Source organism: Paramormyrops kingsleyae, chromosome 11 (assembly GCF_048594095.1).
Source record: "Paramormyrops kingsleyae isolate MSU_618 chromosome 11, PKINGS_0.4, whole genome shotgun sequence".
Lineage (NCBI taxonomy): Eukaryota > Metazoa > Chordata > Actinopteri > Osteoglossiformes > Mormyridae > Paramormyrops > Paramormyrops kingsleyae.
Window position 1 is genome coordinate 5,135,198 of NC_132807.1, and position 17,836 is coordinate 5,153,033.

At 41.5% G+C, this 17,836-nt stretch overlaps 1 protein-coding gene across 6 annotated transcripts; it reads right to left on the reverse strand.

The window, feature by feature from the left end:
* Nucleotides 1–1,898: 1,898 nt before the first annotated feature.
* LOC111845081 (ammonium transporter Rh type C 1-like) lies at nt 1,899–17,784 on the reverse strand. 6 transcript variants are annotated; one of them, XM_023814192.2, is made up of 12 exons: nt 17,728–17,784; nt 14,349–14,365; nt 5,959–6,151; nt 5,316–5,466; nt 4,972–5,119; nt 4,690–4,856; nt 4,364–4,501; nt 4,043–4,179; nt 3,674–3,798; nt 3,311–3,384; nt 2,905–2,978; nt 1,899–2,545 (listed from the first exon to the last, which is right to left on the reverse strand). In XM_023814192.2, exons 3-12 carry the CDS (start codon nt 6,129–6,131, stop codon nt 2,488–2,490), a joined length of 1,245 nt encoding a protein of 414 aa, XP_023669960.1. In that variant the 5' UTR covers nt 6,132–6,151; nt 14,349–14,365; nt 17,728–17,784; the 3' UTR covers nt 1,899–2,487. The 6 variants fall into 6 exon arrangements, with proteins under 6 accessions (XP_023669960.1, XP_023669956.1, XP_023669957.1 ...); XM_023814188.1 differs by lacking the exons at nt 14,349–14,365; nt 17,728–17,784 and adding an exon at nt 9,691–9,966; XM_023814189.2 differs by lacking the exons at nt 14,349–14,365; nt 17,728–17,784 and adding an exon at nt 9,691–9,965 and having other exon boundaries at nt 1,899–2,530.
* Between the last annotated feature and the right edge of the window lie 52 nt (nt 17,785–17,836).

The window sequence follows — 17,836 nt, forward strand, 5'->3', positions numbered from 1 at the left end:
GACCCTCTCTGTTACAATCGGGGCTCCCCTCCTTCTCACGCGGCCAGGCCCCCCCTGCTGCCTTGTTTGATTAGCCAGAAGAAGAGATTTGACCCCTGAGCTCCCCTCTCTCCCTCGCCTTCCCAGTTTGAAGCCCCACTCCCTCCTCCCATCTTCTCATGGGAAAGGCATATAAAAAAAACCTGCAAAAATGGCCGCTCCGCCCACACCCCTGCCGGCCACCTAATTTGTACCTTGTAATCCCCTAAACGCGAGATGTTCACCATACTATTCTGCCGGTTGTGGTCCCCCTTGTTTGACTTTACCCTCTCCTGAGGTTTAGAGATTTGAAATTCTTCTGAAAGTCATGCCATGACGCCAAGGCTAAGCTAATGGATTTGTAGAGGGTATTCCTTACTCCCTCTCAAGAAATCCCCATAATGAGGGCCATAAATCTTGGAACACATTAAAAACGTGTTTTCCCAGAAGCATGAATGCTTCACTTTTCCCACAAAAACCATGAAGTAATATAAGGTGAATGCATTATCTGGAATATAACAGACACAAAGCCTCTCTGGGTGCATGAACTGCAGAGTAGGTAACTGTCCACCCATTAAGGATGTACAGAACACGACCCCCGTGACCTGGAATTAAGTGTGAACAACAACTGGACTTTTAAACACATGTTTAAAGTTCACAAAATGTCACAGCGCCTGATCAGGAAATTGGAAGCCATTGTCCACAACATGTGCTGCCCCCATTAGGATCCATTTCCATAAGAATGGAAGGACAAAGAATGGTGTGGCGGGGGGGGTCTATAAGCCACCCCCCAGCTGGCTGACCAGGTCACAGGACCCCGGAGCCAAACGCTCTGTCCCCTACTGTTCCTTCATCACAGAGACTCATCCATGTTACATGATGATGTAATATGAAATGACAACACCTGTCCATATAACACAGATAAGCTTGTCATCATCCAATCAGCCTCTGCAGAATAATCGCATCTCCGTCAGGCCCTTGGGTAAGGAAGGCTCTGACCCCCCCCCCCCCAGAAGGCTGCGGGGTGCTGGATAAATGGCCTGACCCTGCACTCGGACCCCAAAACTTTGCTCTCAAATATATATATATGTGTGTCTGTGTGTGTCTGTGTGTGTGTGTGTCTCAAAGGAGAGCAAAATAGGGTAGATGGAAAGAAGCCTTCCAATGTACCTGTAATCGTGCTGGTGCAAAAGGCAAATAAAGCACCGTTTCATTCCATTAGATGCGGACCCGGATGAAGCTGCCCTTCAAAGCGTCATGGACTGTTCTGCTGGAGGACAGACCCAAAGTCATTCATTTTCTAGCACTGGCACTGTCAGAGGATTGCAAAGCCTGTCAAGCACTTGCCCAACACTTATCTATACATCTTCTGGCTGCTCACCCTGGTCACAAGTGGCCTGAAACCTTTTTCTTGATTTATGGGTGCTAAAACTTTAAATTCTTTGGACCAACTTTATTGGAAAGAATGTTATATGTGCGATTCAGATAACAGTGGCTCGAACAAATGGCAAGATGGAATCGCATGTCGAAGGAACAGGTAGCCAGACTAAGGACAGAAGGCCAGTGAAGCACTGGACAAGAAAATGGCTTCTATATAGTTTCTGAAACCCTGAGAGTTGGCCTACCAGAGCAGGATGCATGGCTGATCTACCTCCATGACCTTTTACTGCATCCAGAGCTGACTCTAAACAAACAGATTCGGTGCATGAGACATTAACCACCAAAGACTGCTACAAATATACACACAGCGTTACGCCCATGAAAAAGCCAGGCAGAACCACAACATCCTAAATGACATCCGTTTACCTCTAGATAGCAAGAATGTTCACACAACATTAGCATGAACATTGCTGGAACAAGATCAGAGATCAGAGGCAATGGAAATTTCAACCAACTTTATTTTAAGATTATTTTACAGAAAATAATTCTCCATTCAAATAATGTACATTTCATATTTAAGTGTACAATCATGTCATACACAGTAGTTTCCCATTTACTCTGAAGCTTGACTGATTGAAGTCATGACCTCCTCACCGAATGTGCAACTTCACTTTAAAATATTGAATCATAAAACAGCACAAGTAAATAGAGGTCTGTCATCTAACCCTCTAATTATGGAATGATTACTGTCAAATGATCAGAAGAAAAACCAGGTTGTACTTTATTTTATCACAATTTCATTAAAAAAAAGACATTAAGGTATACCTTCACAAGTCGGTCACCACACGAGTGACATTCTTGACTATCCAAGTTAGTATATAAAAGTGAGATACCCTCCTCCCCTCAATTAAGGCGTACAATTTACACACACTGTCCTCCAACACAGTGAGTCGGTGACCCTCACAACCAAGTTGGCCAAGGCACTTTCCATTTAGGTCAAAAGTTAAAGGGAGTGGGCGGGGGAGAGCAAACCCAAGGCAGGTAAAAGTCCATGACAATCATCAGGGGTAATATCACGAAGCATTCTGGTTATGAGCAGGATCTTGGGGTCACAGTGAAGCTGGTTTCACACCTGTTCATGGAGAGACTATTTACAAATCAAAGTAGAAAACAAATTCCTTTTCCCCAACACTCCATCCGCATGCTTTACACTGGAAAAAAACACTAGGATAGAGATCGATTAGCGATGTACTCAGACATTCTTAAGGGGAAGTCTAACCCTACAGCCTTGCCCTTAAAAACGCCGCAAAAAAGGACGTATAGTGGTTCATTGTCGCCATCTTGAGCTGTCACATGGTACTGCATCACTGAGTAAAATTTCATGGCGGCAGTTTATAGCCCTGGGATGGAAAGCCACATTCAACACACATAAGAAAGGGGTGGTGATATTAAAAGACACATACTCACGCAACCCACTCTGTGCTTGTTAAATACAATTCCACTCACACTCCTTGATGGTTGTTTCTCATGTGGCTGCTGAATTCGAGGACCGAGGGGTGGTTGTCATCCTCCTCAGGTATCTGTTTATAACAGACCACCATTACGCAGTCGTGTGTAGCCAGGTGTCGAACAAACCGAATCTGCTCATTTGAGCTAATTTGTTAGCATGCAACTCTTTACTAATTCTCCTTATTTGACACACTGTTGAAGCCTCCAATTTTTTTTGCATTCTTCAGCATGTTGGATCTGTTTTTATAACATTGTTACTTTAAGGTTCAATATTTACTGTCCCTCATCTGCAAGAATTAGCCACGAGGGTCATTGTCAGTTTAGATAGAGCAAAACACATTAAATTGAAATACCTACTGGTATCCACTGTCCACATTTTTTTAAATTTAAGACAAAGCCTTACCTCCCAGTAGACCTCATCATCAAAGCAGTTATCATCAGTAGGATCCCCCCAGATGGGTAATTTCAGGATTAACCCTATAAAGGAGAAGAGCCAGTTACCCCTTTTTCAGAAAGATCAAACTTAGGAGACCAGTGGAAATTTCAGGCCCAGAAAGTAAAAATCCAGACCAAGATTTTCTTTCAACCAACCAGTTGAGCGTAAAGAGTCACATTCCCAGATTACTCAACTGGTTGGTTGAAACAAAACCTTGGTCTGGATTTTTACTTTCTGGTCCACTGCTCAGGAACGTCTCGAGTCAATTTTGAGGATGGATGGATACAAACCAAAACAAGGGGCAAAAAAGATTGGGAGGAGCAGACTTACCGACAATTATTCCTCCACCAATGCCAAAGATGAGGGCTACACAGAGCCCAGCGGCCTGGTGACTGCCCTGCAAAGAGGGTGTCATGTTCAAAGGCCGACCTGGAGATTCAAAGACCAGCATTAACCTGGAAACAACAAAGAGTACAGGTCATACAGGTATTTAGACATACAGACAGGAAGGTCATTTCAGAACATTTCAGAGGAACCTGATCAGAAAAATGCATAAATAAGTGCCACCCAAGTGACAGATAAAGTTTATAGCAGCAAGAAAACATTCAACCAAGGAATGGTAACAGAAAGACAACAGTTTGAGACTTGGCACCTTTCAGGACGGCATGGCAGGTAAAGCCTAAAGCGTCGGGAGCTCACCCCTCTTCTCCATAGACCCCCTCTGTGGCGCAAGCGGCGGTAACGGCCCCGACGATTCCTCCAATGAGCCCTGGCATCGCGTGCAGGTTGTGAATCCCACAGGTGTCTTGAATCTTCAGCTTGCTCTCCAGGAAGGGCTGTGAGGAATCAGTTGGGAGGGGCATACCACATGACCATGAGGAACCAATAGTTAAGCATGTAATGAAATAATGAAATGTCACAACAGCTGCACAGCTGAGGGCCTCGGGTTCAACTGACTCAGAAATCACCAGGAACCCCCCCCCCTCCCCCCCTCCCCAAGCAGGGTGGTATGAAACTCACTGAAATATAGACGTATCCCAAGGTGGAGATGATGCCACAGAGGAAGCCCACTATCAAAGATCCATAGGGCATCAGCATAAACTCAGCGGCCGTCCCCACGGCAACGCCTCCAGCCAATGTGGAGTTCTGGATGTGCACCTGAAGGTAACACATCACTGATTAGGCACCTGTAAGTAGGACGTCTCGCATAACCCAACACTACCATCCCAGAGTCAAACAACCAGCATCCAAGCTCAGTGCCATTCTCAAGCCATACAACAGCAAAAGCACAAACCAGTCACCTTCAGATTATGAGTGATCTTAACAAATAAACCAAATTACTATACCATGTCTAGCTTGCCCTTCTCCTTGGTCAGGCTGGATATGGCAACAGTGGTGAGGACTGTAGCAGCCAGAGAGAGGTAGGTGTTGATAGCCGCCCTGTGCTGCCCATCCCCGTGATAGCTGATGGCGGAGTTGAAACTGGGCCAGAACATCCAGAGGAAGAGCGTACCTGTAATGACCCGGAAAACCCATTCGCTCACACATGATCTGCACGGTCGTATCACTACACTATACAAACATGCAGAGCAGCTAAACTTGTTAAAAAGTTGCTCGTCTGAACTCACCGATCATGGCAAACACATCCGAGTGGTAAACAGACCCCTGAAGGCGCTTGCTTTGGTAGAGCTCTGGTCGATAAAGAACCCATGATATAGACAGACCATAGTAAGCACCAAATGTGTGGATAACCATGGAGCCTCCAGCATCCTTAGCCTGGAAAGGGCAACAACAGGCAGTATAAATAAATCAGCCCACAAGAACAGAACAGAACCATAGCCGTAAGAGAAAGGAGTGGATGTCAGGTTCTTGCTACTCCATTGGTAATTTCAGTTGCCATTAGGTTAAAGCTTTTTTCCCATAGTAAGAGTGCATCAAAGCCCATTCTCTGGGGAAAGGCAGCCAAACTCACATGGAGGACATGGAGGATGATAAATTCCTCCACAGCGTACAGGGTAACTCCAAAGAGCGTCATGACCAGCAGTTGGACAGGACTGACCTTGCCCAGCACGGCCCCATAAGCAATGAGGCAGCCAGCTACACAGAAGTCAGCATTGATGAGGCTGGCAGACAGAAGGGGTCCATTAGATGAACACAGAATTGGCACTGGGGGGGGGGGGGGGATGATGATCCAGGTATACTGCTAATGTTCATGCTATTTAATCCACACATCACAGGAAACAGAGAAATTAATTATCTATATCTATATATATATATATATATATATATGTACAGTATATACATACATATATACTGGCTATACATGGCAGTTAGGAATCAGTGGTCATTGATGACACACCACAACAAAACATGTCATCTGCATTTATGTGACATAGTGATAAAGCAGGGGGCAGCTAATTCAGCCCCGGGGGAAAAGTGCTTTGGGGCAGTACCTCACTGGTGCCTTGCTGGTCAGGAATTCGAACCTGCAATCTTTCAATTACAAGCGTGCATCCATAACCATTAAGCCACCACTGCATTGCATTTTACCAATTAACCAACTATGAATTAAACACACAAGAAATAATCCCCAGAAGCTTAAGTAAACAACTTACTTTTCCACCCCGATCTTGATCTTCCAGTCTGTAGCGTCGAAGAAGCTGAACCACCCCTGCATCAGCAGTGCCCACTGGATGCCGAAGGCTGCTATGAGGAAGTTAAAGCCAACAGCTCCAAAGCTGTAGCGTTTCAGAAATGTCATGAGGAATCCAAAGCCCACAAATATCATGACGTGGACATCTTGGAAACCTGTACGAAAGAGAGAGAGACACAGGGAGAGAGTGAGACGGACAGACAGAGAACGAGTCAGAGACAGAGGCAGAGAGAGAGGCAGAAAGAATGAGAGAGAGGTAGAGAGAGACAGTGAGAGAATGAGAAAGAGATAGAAAGAGAAGTAGAGAGAGATAGAAACAGAGGCAAAGAGAGGTAGAGAGGGAGGTATAAAGGTAGAGAGGGAGGTAGAGAAAGACAGAGAGAACAAGAGAGTGAGAGGTAGAGAGAGAGTGGTAGAGAGAGAAAGAGAGAGAGTGGTAAAGAGGTAGAGCGAGAGGTAAAGACACAGAAAGAGAGGGAGTTATACAGGTAGAGGAGGTAGAGTGACAGAGGGAGGTAGCGAAAGAGGTGGAGAGGCAGAGAAAAAAGTAGAGAGGTAGGTAGAAAGAGTGGAAGTGAGAGCAAGAGACAGAAAGAGAGCAAGAATGAGAGAGAGGAAGAGAGAGCAAGAAAGAGAGACAGAGAGAAAGTGAGGTAGAGAGAGATTTAAAGAGGAAGAGGTAGAAAGGTAGAGAGAGAGGTAGAAGGAAAATGTGAAAGGGAGACACAATGAGAGTGTGAGGGAAACAGAGAGAGTGAGCGAGAGAGTGGTAGAGAGAGAAGTAGAGGTAGAGAGAAAGGTAGAGAGCGAAAGACAGAGAGAGGGGGAGAGGGAGCATGTAGAGGTAAAGAGAGAGAGGAAAATGGACCAGACAGTTACTATTCCAAAAATTATAATGCTGAGATATGTTACAACATTTGTAACTTCAGTCTTCAAGGAAGGACAAACAAAAATGTCTGCAAAGTGATTCTGTCATCAAAAATTACCAGAAGTAGCAGAAGTACCACAAAAATCTATTTCTCAGGGTACTACAGTAGGGGTTCCCAAATGCTGACCCATGGACCGGTACTGGTCTGTGGGTGAGATTCCACCAGGTGACAGAATTCTGGGTTTTTTTGGGAAGCGTTGGTTAATTTACAAAAATACATTTTATATTTCGCATTTTCTTACAGCTCCACACGCTTGTATGTTCTGTTCTGGTCTACGAACATGAAAAGGCAGGAAGCTCTGCCTCCACAGGACGTCATCTTCTCATGAGGAGGTTTAACCTCAACCACCAGTAGCAAGTCATAGGCGTGTCTCTTACGTTCACTCAATTCCTTTCAGTATCATGTCACACAATTAGCTAAAACAAAGTGTTTAATTTTGAGGGAATTAATTCCCAACATGCTGAATAAGTTTGCAACACGATGGGTAAAAAATCTAATTAAGTGTTTCAGGGTAACATTTCCTTAAATCCTTAAATAGCTCAAGACAGTGCTGTACCTACATAAAATACAAAAGTCTTCACTGCAAGGAACAAGAAGTGTCAGGGTGGTCATGAAGCTGGATTTGTAACTATTGATGCATATGAAATCCACAGGAGAGGTCTCCAACATAATCCATGCACCATGCTTCATGAACAGTAATTACTATTCAAATTCAGTCAGATAATGGTAATTATTTTTTTCTTGGTTGAAAATGTTCTGTGTTATGATTCACAAATTTCTTCTTGGGACCAAAGGAATATCTACCAGACTACCTTAGTACGGATATATATGCAAGTTGACCATCACTTGAGTATTAAACATGAGCAACATCTAAAAGTCACAGTATCAGAAGCTTTTTGCATCATTTGCTCCCCTGAAAGACCTACAGCCTCCAATCATTAACTGGTTTACTCACTGATGTAATTAAATCACACTGCAAGTAAATCTAATATCTTAGATAGATTCAGGTTCTAGTGGGACGACAGTGGGAAGTATTAAAGACCCATAGGTAAGATACATCTAGAGCAAGGTTTCTCAACCCAGTCCTCGGGGACCACCAGACGGTCCACGTTTTTGCTCTCTCCCAATTCCCTGCCAATTGGGAGAGAGCAAAAACGTGGACCGTCTGGTGGTCCCCGAGGACCGGGTTGAGAAACCCTGATCTAGAGTAAGTCAGTATAGCCCTCTCACTATATTAGTAATCAGAATAGAAAGTGCCACAAACAAGCTTTGAAATTGATTTACAAGCATATTAATGCCCAAAGAGATAAAGTTTTATCTTCTCCGATCTTAGGGTCGTATACTGAGATAAACCCAGCCCACGTCAAACGGACATCCCCTTATATGCGCTTTTGTTTTGCCCACATAGAACAGAAGGTTCGCAAAACTCCTCCATAGAGGTGACACCTTGAAACAAAATAATGCATCATGGTCATAACGTTACTATCATAATTAATTAAAAAAATAACGGGTTATGGGAATCACAAGCAGGAATTCTTTGCACAAATTACCTTGCTCACATGTTCATTGCAGTTCACTGTTTAAACAATCAATTCAGACTCAAAGCCTAAAAGACATTAAAAGACATTCGAGACGCACGTGTCATGTAGGATTACCACCTCAGTTCTGCAAAATCCTGGACACGCAGTAATTGACAAAAATATTGCACATAGCCAGACCATTCCAAAGGTTTGTCTAAGTCTGTTTGGTAGGAAAATTGACAGAGACATTTCGTGTCTAGCAATGAATTTCTTTTTTTCAGGACGGACGACCAAAATCCGGGATGGGTGGCAACCCTATACTGTCATATGAGAAGCGTTCTGTTATATTTACATTTGTTTAAAATTCCATACCCGCCAGTTTCAAAATCTACTGTATTGGGGGTTGCAGAACTGGGGTTGTGATTAGGTAAACTATGCAAAATTACATGGTCTGGGCGAGATGCAGGACCATCTCTTCCAAACAACGAATTTAAGCCAACGGGTCTAAACGAATAGCCGGCGAATAACCGGTATGAAAGTTAATAAGTTGATTAGATCCCAGTTAATATGCTCCACTCCAAGTCGATTAACGTGCTTATCAGCCACCATCCGTTGTAACGCCACCTTAAAACCCTAAGCAAAGCAGACATCCAGTTGTCTGGCATTTGTTAGATAAAGGCGATAATAACGTGCAAATCAAAATTAGCACATGCAGCACTTCCAGTTCATTGAGTAGGAAATGCTTTCCCATCGGTTTTCCATTCAAATCAGTTGCTGTGTATCCAGAAGACTTGAGCGCACTTGCTGTGTAGGGTGAAATCAACAGTCAAGCGAGAACTAGGCACTTTTTCTGTAGTTTCGGTACATCCCCTCGCATGGAATTGACGACCACCAAAAATGTGCCGATAACTACCCGTTTCAATATTTCCGTGTATTTTATGGGGTTATTCAACTATGCTGATACAAACTGCGTGATTTCATTCAAGTGCATAATAAGAATATTACTTAACACGCAGTGTAAAAAATTCAAAAAATTCAAAACCGCCCTGGTTATTTTCAGCCAGCCTCTTGAGTCATGCAATTTAACTATGGTGCTGGATTGTTTCAACTACCCTATAAAATATACATATATAATACACCTGCTTTACATATGCAAAGATAGAATGACACTCATATGCAATTGCGGTTTAGAACCAATTTCATGGTGTGATGTAACAAAGATTATATTCAACATGATATACATACTTGGGTATCGGAAGTAGAAGTCATTCTCTATATCGCTGGAGATATTTTTCGTTTTTTTGTGCATATTCCAGTGAGGGTCGGCCTCATTATTGTACCGTATGAAAAAACCGAAGAGAATGATCATGGCTATTTCCCAAATTAAACACACCGCCGGCAATTTTAAGCGGATGTTGGTGTTTTTCGAGCACCCGAAACAGTTTCCCATTTTGTGTCCGTATCAGCCCCGTTGCCCTCGGTAACCTAATAATGTCCTCGAGAACTGTAAGTATTAGGCGCTGTACTTTAAGGAGTTTTATAGTCCAGGTGGAGGTGTGTCTCTCTTTGCTGGCCCCGCAGACACACCCCCTTACCTGATAGGATGCCCACGTACCGGTCTATCACTATCAGTGCGTGTTCATTTATCTTTTAGGCGTTAAATCAAACGTATTCATTCGTTCGATTATTCTGAAATATCTGAATGCCTCTTAACATTTTATGTAGGACACGTTTGTGTTTAATCATCTGCTTTCGGCACATTTTATGTGATGGTTTGTTTTCCTTCATTTCTTGGTGCCGGTGCTGACAGTGAGCTGGTTCTCAGGTGCTGCTGAAGTGGCGTGAGCGTGATCATCTAACTGCGAAGATCGGTTTCAGTGACTTAGTTTTCTTGAGTGATCAAGATGACGGTCTCTGTTAATAAATTGTTGAAATAAAGTACCCTTTAAGAAACCGCCGTAATACCCTAACATTTCTAAACGACTGACATTCTCAGTGACGTTATAATATAATAATCCATCTGTTGATCCGTCTATCATCCAAAAGCTTCTCCTTGTCATGGTTGTGTGACGGTCTGGAGCCAATCCCAGAAGACGTAAGAGGTGGCGATATTGGCTTAAATCATGTCCTTTTCTGCGCTTTTGTCCCACATATTTGTCGATCTGGAGTTTTCAGATGCAAAATGAGCTCCATCGCTGCTGTGTGTGAGGTTGATAGTCAAGAACAACCAAGAATATCAGCCAAGTTTAACAACAAAATCAAAATTAAAATTAACAGTCTGTGCAGGTCAACACCCTGATGAATTCTGATATTTTGATCACACATGTTTAACATGTTGGTTACATAGTTTTTTTTTCTCTCAATCAAAAAATTGACACAGATGAGTCTTGCCATGGTTATGTTTGTCTGTGTATGGACAAGATTGACAATAAGTCTGTGTTAGTCAGTGTTGTAGTAGGCCTACTCAAGTAGGACTTTGGTCTCAAGACCACTTTTTCACTTATTTGGTCCTGTTTTGGAATTGAAAGCATTTCACCTCAGTCTCAGACTTGACTGTCTATGGTTCGGAATATTACACTGTCAGAACAAAGGGTTCAGCCCTGGTACAGTTTAGTTACCCAAAAATGGTCCTCAATGGTCCTGTATTTTAAAAGGTACATTTACCTACAGCTAGGGTACAATTGGCAGACCCTTGAGGGTACAATCCCAGTGACAAGTAATTGCACCCTCAAAGGTACAAATTGGTACTTTTTCTGACAGTGTACAGTGAAACACAAGACCGATTTTTCAACTACACTAATAAACTTCTTTATTTCTTCTGCTCCTTTTGAAATAATAATACGTTATTAAAATAAAATACAATAACATAAAGCTAATATATTATTCACCTTCATTGTATTGACTGTATATTGATGCTATTTATTTTATGATGTATTTATTTGCAAATAGAGTAGCTCAGCGTGCGAAGTCTATGCATGCATGACCACATGTATGTGGGTCCTTCAGAAAGGCCAATTAACCCCCAGCTCCTGGGGTCCCCCATGATGGCTGACCCTGTGCTATGACCCCCAGGCTATGGAGTGCAGGATGGAGTAGGCGAAGACAAGAATTCCTCTGTATCTGTAATTGTGCAAAAGCCAATAAAGGATTGTATTTATACAGAGTGTAGTGCTACTTAGGAAATCCCTTTAGAACAAACAAGATGTGAGTTTCAGCTTTTATTTGATCTGGCTAAGTCAATCACAAAGTGATCTTCTCAGATGCAAGCACACTGTACTGTAGCACAAGTTTTAAACTGGTCAGTCCAATAGATTTATGGGGGGGGGGCATTTGCAAGCCATGCTCCCTCTCAAATGAGCCACTGTGACCCCAAACACTACCGACACCCCCTCCCCCATGTGCCCCCCCCCCCCCCCAAAAAAAAAAAAAAGAAACTTGGGCCCGTGTGTCTGATTCTGCCACTGCAGAGGTATTATGTTAACTGCTGTTTTTATGCTGTTTATATTGGGTCTCTGATTGGTTCCTTATCATTACACAGTGCTGACACTGGAACAAATCTGACGGGCAGGGGGGTGCAACTGTAAGAGTTATTGATGGGGGGTTGGGGAGATTACGAAGCATGGGGTAAGCAGAGGATATGTAGGCACAGCGCTGGGAGAGAACTGACTTGTTTGTGTTAGGATGAAAGCCTTTATTAAAAAATAAATTTAAAAGAAATAATAAAAGACAGTGTCCTTGAAGGGTGGTGGTTGGGGGGGGGCAACTGTCATTACATTATCAGCTTTACTTGTACAGAGACTTAGGGACAGGACAGGCAAAGCAGGCAGTTGCTTTGCGCCCCTAGGCCAGGTCGATTACACAGTGCAGTCAGTAAAGTGAAAATAGAGGAATTGTGTTTATTAAATTCTCTTTGCTGATATTATTCATTTAGACTAAACACTAAAATGATGGTCATAAATTTTATCATGTCAGGTAGGGGGTATTTCAGGGCCCCATGGCATTTTTTTCCTAGGGCCCCCAGTCTCCCTAGAATCGCCTCTGTACATATATCAGGTGCCACTAGAAAAAAAGCCAACAAGCATACTCAGACATATCTTATGTTATTCAGCCTTTGAAAAGGCTGAATGCCCCCCTGGCAAACTAGAACAGGTTTAAATTTCTGCTGTAAGGACAGAGTGTGAACCATTAATCACCTTGGGACCCTGATTACAGTGTGTGCTAGTTATGCTGTTTTACATTTTAAAAACCAGCCAGCACAATCAAGAAAAACTCGCTTTGACTTATTTCTACTAGAAGTTGTACAGACAGCTTTTTACAGATCTCACTCTGACGAGTAGCCCACATGAAAATTTGATCAGGTTAGCAGTCGTATTTTGTTGGGTATTTGTGATTAAATACGAATGTTTGAGATAAAACGGTTGCCTTACTTAAATAAATTATACTTCCAAATTTTAGCAGGAGGTGATGTAAATAAGTGTAATTAAAACCATGGTCTCGAATATGGATTTGTTTTTTTTCTGAACTCAGAGTCACCTCCCCCAAAGTAACAGTCTCAGCCACCCACCCAAAGTCTTGATCTCGACTCAGACTCAATATATACGGTCTTGGTCTCCATTACTGCTGTTAGTCACACTCAAGGGCGTAGATATGGGTATTGATGGCAGTGACATGTCATTACCAATATTGTGGGAATACCGTGTGTTTTTAGGGGGGTGGGGGGTTCGAGGCTGGTTTTGTCCCTACCAGGGGAGTTTCTAGCTAATGAAAAGATTTGGGGCTAAGTCGAGTTTACCTGGGGCTTGATGGTTTTTTTTTTTTTTGCAAAGTAAGATTGGTATCGGAGCTAAAATACCTGGAGATAGGTTAAAAATACTCGAGGCTCGGCTTAAAATACTCAGGGTTAAACTTAAAATACTCAAGGCTATAGCCCCTATAGCCCCCAGTGATTGCACCCCCATGGTCCCTAATGCTGAAACCAATATAGAAACTATCCCTATGCTTGGCCATATACCTTTTTCTGTTTCATCATAGCTGACCAGTTAACAATCTGGACTGAAGTACTGGTACCCAACCACCATGTTGCCTGTTTTCCTAACTAACATGATTTAAGAGAAACTATTACCATTTTCTTCTCTGGTTCCACCGATCTGGCTGTACAAGTGCAGAACCCATATGCACCAATACTTGCAAGTGTTTAGAGAAACAAAACCACACTCTATAGAAACAGAGAAAATATTGTTTAAGAAACAGATAAGAATAACCCTGAGCGTCCTCTGTAGCAGGGCATTCAGTTCATTCTTGGATTGTCATATATTGACATATTGTGATATATTGACAAATACATTTTTATTCCAGCTTACTAAAATAGACCAAAATATTGGATCTGAAATATTGAATTGAAATATATCAATTGCCTAAAAAAATAAGCAAAAATGAAGTATTTGTTTGGCAGAATATGTGAAGCCCTGCTCATGATATAAAGATCAAAAATTATATATATTGTGGAAGCATTTTTACTAATTTGTTCCCTCGTTTTAGTTCAATCGTGGGCACGTTTTACTATTTTATTCCTTCTTAAGAGATAAATTGTGGGCACATTTTACTATTTTATTCCTTCTTAACAGTTAAATCGTGGGCACATTTTATTTACTTGTTCCCACAATATATTAAAATGTAGCCACGTTATATATATCATTTCTATCATTAACTTGTGAGTAGGGCTCCACAGTAATGCACTTGTAATATACAGAATCTTCCTGACCATTTATCCATCACAGCGTCACAGTGTCACAGACTGGGCAGGAATGAGGGAAACACCCCAGACACAACGTCAGTCCATTGCAGGGCACACCAAGCCATACAGTCACAAACGGAGGCCAGTCTAAAAATGCCAATTCACCTACCCACATTCTTTCTTGAGCTGTGAGGGGAAAAAAAAGTACATAAGAACAGGGTAAACACAGAAGTTTTTGTTTTTAATGTCTAAAAGATTCTGCTACGTAACTGATATTGAAGAGGAATTAAAATCATAATTGGCAGGGACAAATGGCTGTTTGCGCTGTCACTGTGTCACCTGCACTTCAATTTGTTTATGAATTCAGCTTCCTGGAAATACTAAGATGAAGTTATTTCACCCAGGCAGTTTAATCTGACGTAGAAAAAGAAGGTGTAATGCAACACACATTTTGATGTTGTTATTTACGGTTTACACAAATGATGACCTTTAGAAGCAAGCGTTCCAGAAATTTCAAGCCACACCCCAGAGTACGCAGCACACGTTTATTGTTTGTTAAAACAGTCTTGCTTCATTTAAACAAGGACCTGTGGGTGTTTTTGAGTTCTGCTTGAGCTGTCTAAGCCACACTAACCTGCGTCATGAATCATTAGCAATACAGATTGATTGAAGCCCCCCCCCCCCCTAAATTTTCCTTGTACCCTTCTTTGAAATGTTCAGCCAATAAAAAAGCTTTTATCTTATTTCTATTCTGATTGGCTAGATTTGTTGCATGAACTCTATACTACAGAAAATTATATAGAGAGGAATCTACTACTGTGCATCTCCTGTGAATGTAAAAGTATCACGTAAAAATTTTCGATGCCCACCTGAGACCTCAGTCAAGCTGCCATACTACCAGGCCTGATTGGCACTAATGTTAGTATTTAAAAATAACTGGCTTTTTTAAGAAAGGTAAAATACAATGATAATGTGGCATGGAGATTTCTAGTTCTCAAACCATTGAGTAAAAGTTTTTCAAATTTCTCATAATTGTACCCGGAGTATTGCCAGACGTTGACATCTGTTTGGATATTTCATGAGAAACACTGATTTTTAAGTCACCAAAATGGAGTGTATGTGCATCCTTCTTGTATCACAGGTGGGATATGACAGTAAATACTGTTTTTTATTATTATAACTATAAAAGCAAGTATACATGATTAATCACAGTAAATAAACCCTGTTTCTGAGTACTGTCTGTCCCAGTGTCTCACACAAAGGGTCAAATGAAGAGCTGAACACCAGAAACTGTGCAGTAATCTATACCTCAGGATGATTCTGTAAAAATGTGTCTGATAAGAATGTGGGATTCACATTCTTTTGACATTTGCAGTTTTATTTCAGCTGATAACAGACACTCTGTTTTAGGTTTCCGTTTTATTGACCGTGCGAGTAAGCCAGTTTGAAGCCGGTTTTTCATTTCATTTGAAAGGAGAGAGGAAAAAAACTGTTCTTGTTCTTCTGTTTTTATTATAATGATTGATAAAAACATATTTATAATAAAGAAAAAAGTTAAAATATCTGAATGAAAGGAATGAAAATATCACAGAAGACTTTTTAGCATTTATTTTAGTCGGCAGTGTTTGCAGTTTTAGTTGAAGTGTTTAGTTGAAAGAATGGTTTCTTTGGGTAGAATTATTTCATAAAAATTTAAAATGTGGTTAAAGTTGTGCCTCCTGCTTTTTTGAGTACAATTTTCTGCACAACGCGACACTGTAGTAGGTTTATAGGTTATGTGTTTTCTCAACACCATGCTGTGGTGTCTCTGAAAACATTACATTTATATTTGTTAGTATGACGTGGGCTAGTCTCTGCATGAGCCCCAAGGCCAACCAGCGAGGGCAGGTCAATGAAGGAAGACCAGACAAACTGAGAGCCCTGTATCAGCAATGGACTAGAAACTGAATGAGCCCCGAATGACACAAGTTCCGGAGTAGACTGGTAAAAAAGAAAAAAGGGCACTTACACTTTCAGATCACAGGTTGTCCTAAACTCCCAAACTGTCAGCTGTTTTTTTAAAACTAAACATGTATTTGAGGTGTGGCTGACAGGTCTGCAGTCGGAATGAAATGAAGTCGGAATACACACAGGACCAGCTGAGGGCCCAGGTGCGACCCTATCCACCACAAAGGGACCCAAGGTGACATTTTGTCAGGTGGCTCAGAATTCCTTGCTACGCCCCTGTGGACACACAAATAGAACCAAAAACAAACACTTACACTGTGACGTCTCTTGGGGGGGTGGGAAAATTGATTTATAGCCAGTAATTGATTTTGGAAAATCTGGAAATGTAAGTGGCTCTAATCTGGTTTGTCCCTCAAACACACCCAACCCGAACGTTTTCCTCTGGTATATTTGTGGGGACTTGAATTAGGCATCAAGTTACTATTTATATGGATATCAAAATAAGTAAGCCTCGATAACGATGTGCTTTAATTGATAAACACTAGGAGAAAGTGATCTTTACGGATCAATTGCCTCCAGAAGAGGAAGACAAGCCTGGAGAAATTGTTCATGTGGCTTTCCGGTCACCACAAGAGGGGGCCAGCAGTCTGTTACTGACGGGGCACACAAACTTATCTCAATATCAGTACACTTGAACGACAGCATAGGTTAGTAAGAAATTACTATATTTATCTGCATATACTTAGCTAAATATAATTTGCATTCAACATATAAGTTGAAGGAGGCATATGCTCAAAATAAATAATGTATTATTCCTCACATAAAAATATGTCAACACAAGTAATACAATCCATTCAAAACCTCTCGCTCATTTGAATTTTTAGTAACTATGAGTTTTCTAGATCCATGGCAATGTGTAGTGTCCTTAGATGGGTGGTGTACGTAATTAATATTTCTGCAATATCAACAACAAACGATCTTCAGCAAAAGTATCTTAAATACCATCTTAATTCCTGTATGCTTCCATCTGATTTCAAGAATTATTTTACAATTTAAAGAACTAAAAGTTGTAAATAAGGACAAATATATTTTAACTTTTTTATTGACGACTTACAAAGGGCATAGATGTTACACTCGCTCTTAACGATATGCTGATGAAAACTGAAATATCAGTTCTTTCGCTCTTAATGTCTCATTTTGATTTTAGTGTTAAAACGTTGTTTCTTTTTAATATAGTGATTTTAATGTTTATATTATTATAGAAAGCAGGACATAAACTAATAGTAAAAATAATAGGCTACCAGACAAGGCCGCCTATAAGGGTGGAGAATGGCAGTAGCGACTATTAAAATTATTAACTAAGGTGGTCATCAGGGGGTAGTAATATTTATGAAGGTAACGCGCCGCACTTTGTCTCTTCCATGGTCCTGCTTAAAATATTCCATATTTTATTATTACTATTTTGTGGAGTGGCAACAAAAGTTGTCACGTATTTACTTGGGGGTGCACTCCTTAGATCCGTCCCTGGAGAAAGGAAAAGATATTCGGGGATCCAGAAACTAGTGATTAGGGAAATGGAACGATCGATCGGCGATACCAACCTTAAACTGTATTACGTCTCTCAAACGCCTTCGGCAGCTGCCATCATTTGATGACGTCATTATTCGGAACGCCATCCAGGGTAACCAGAAATATGCCTGATGAAAACGT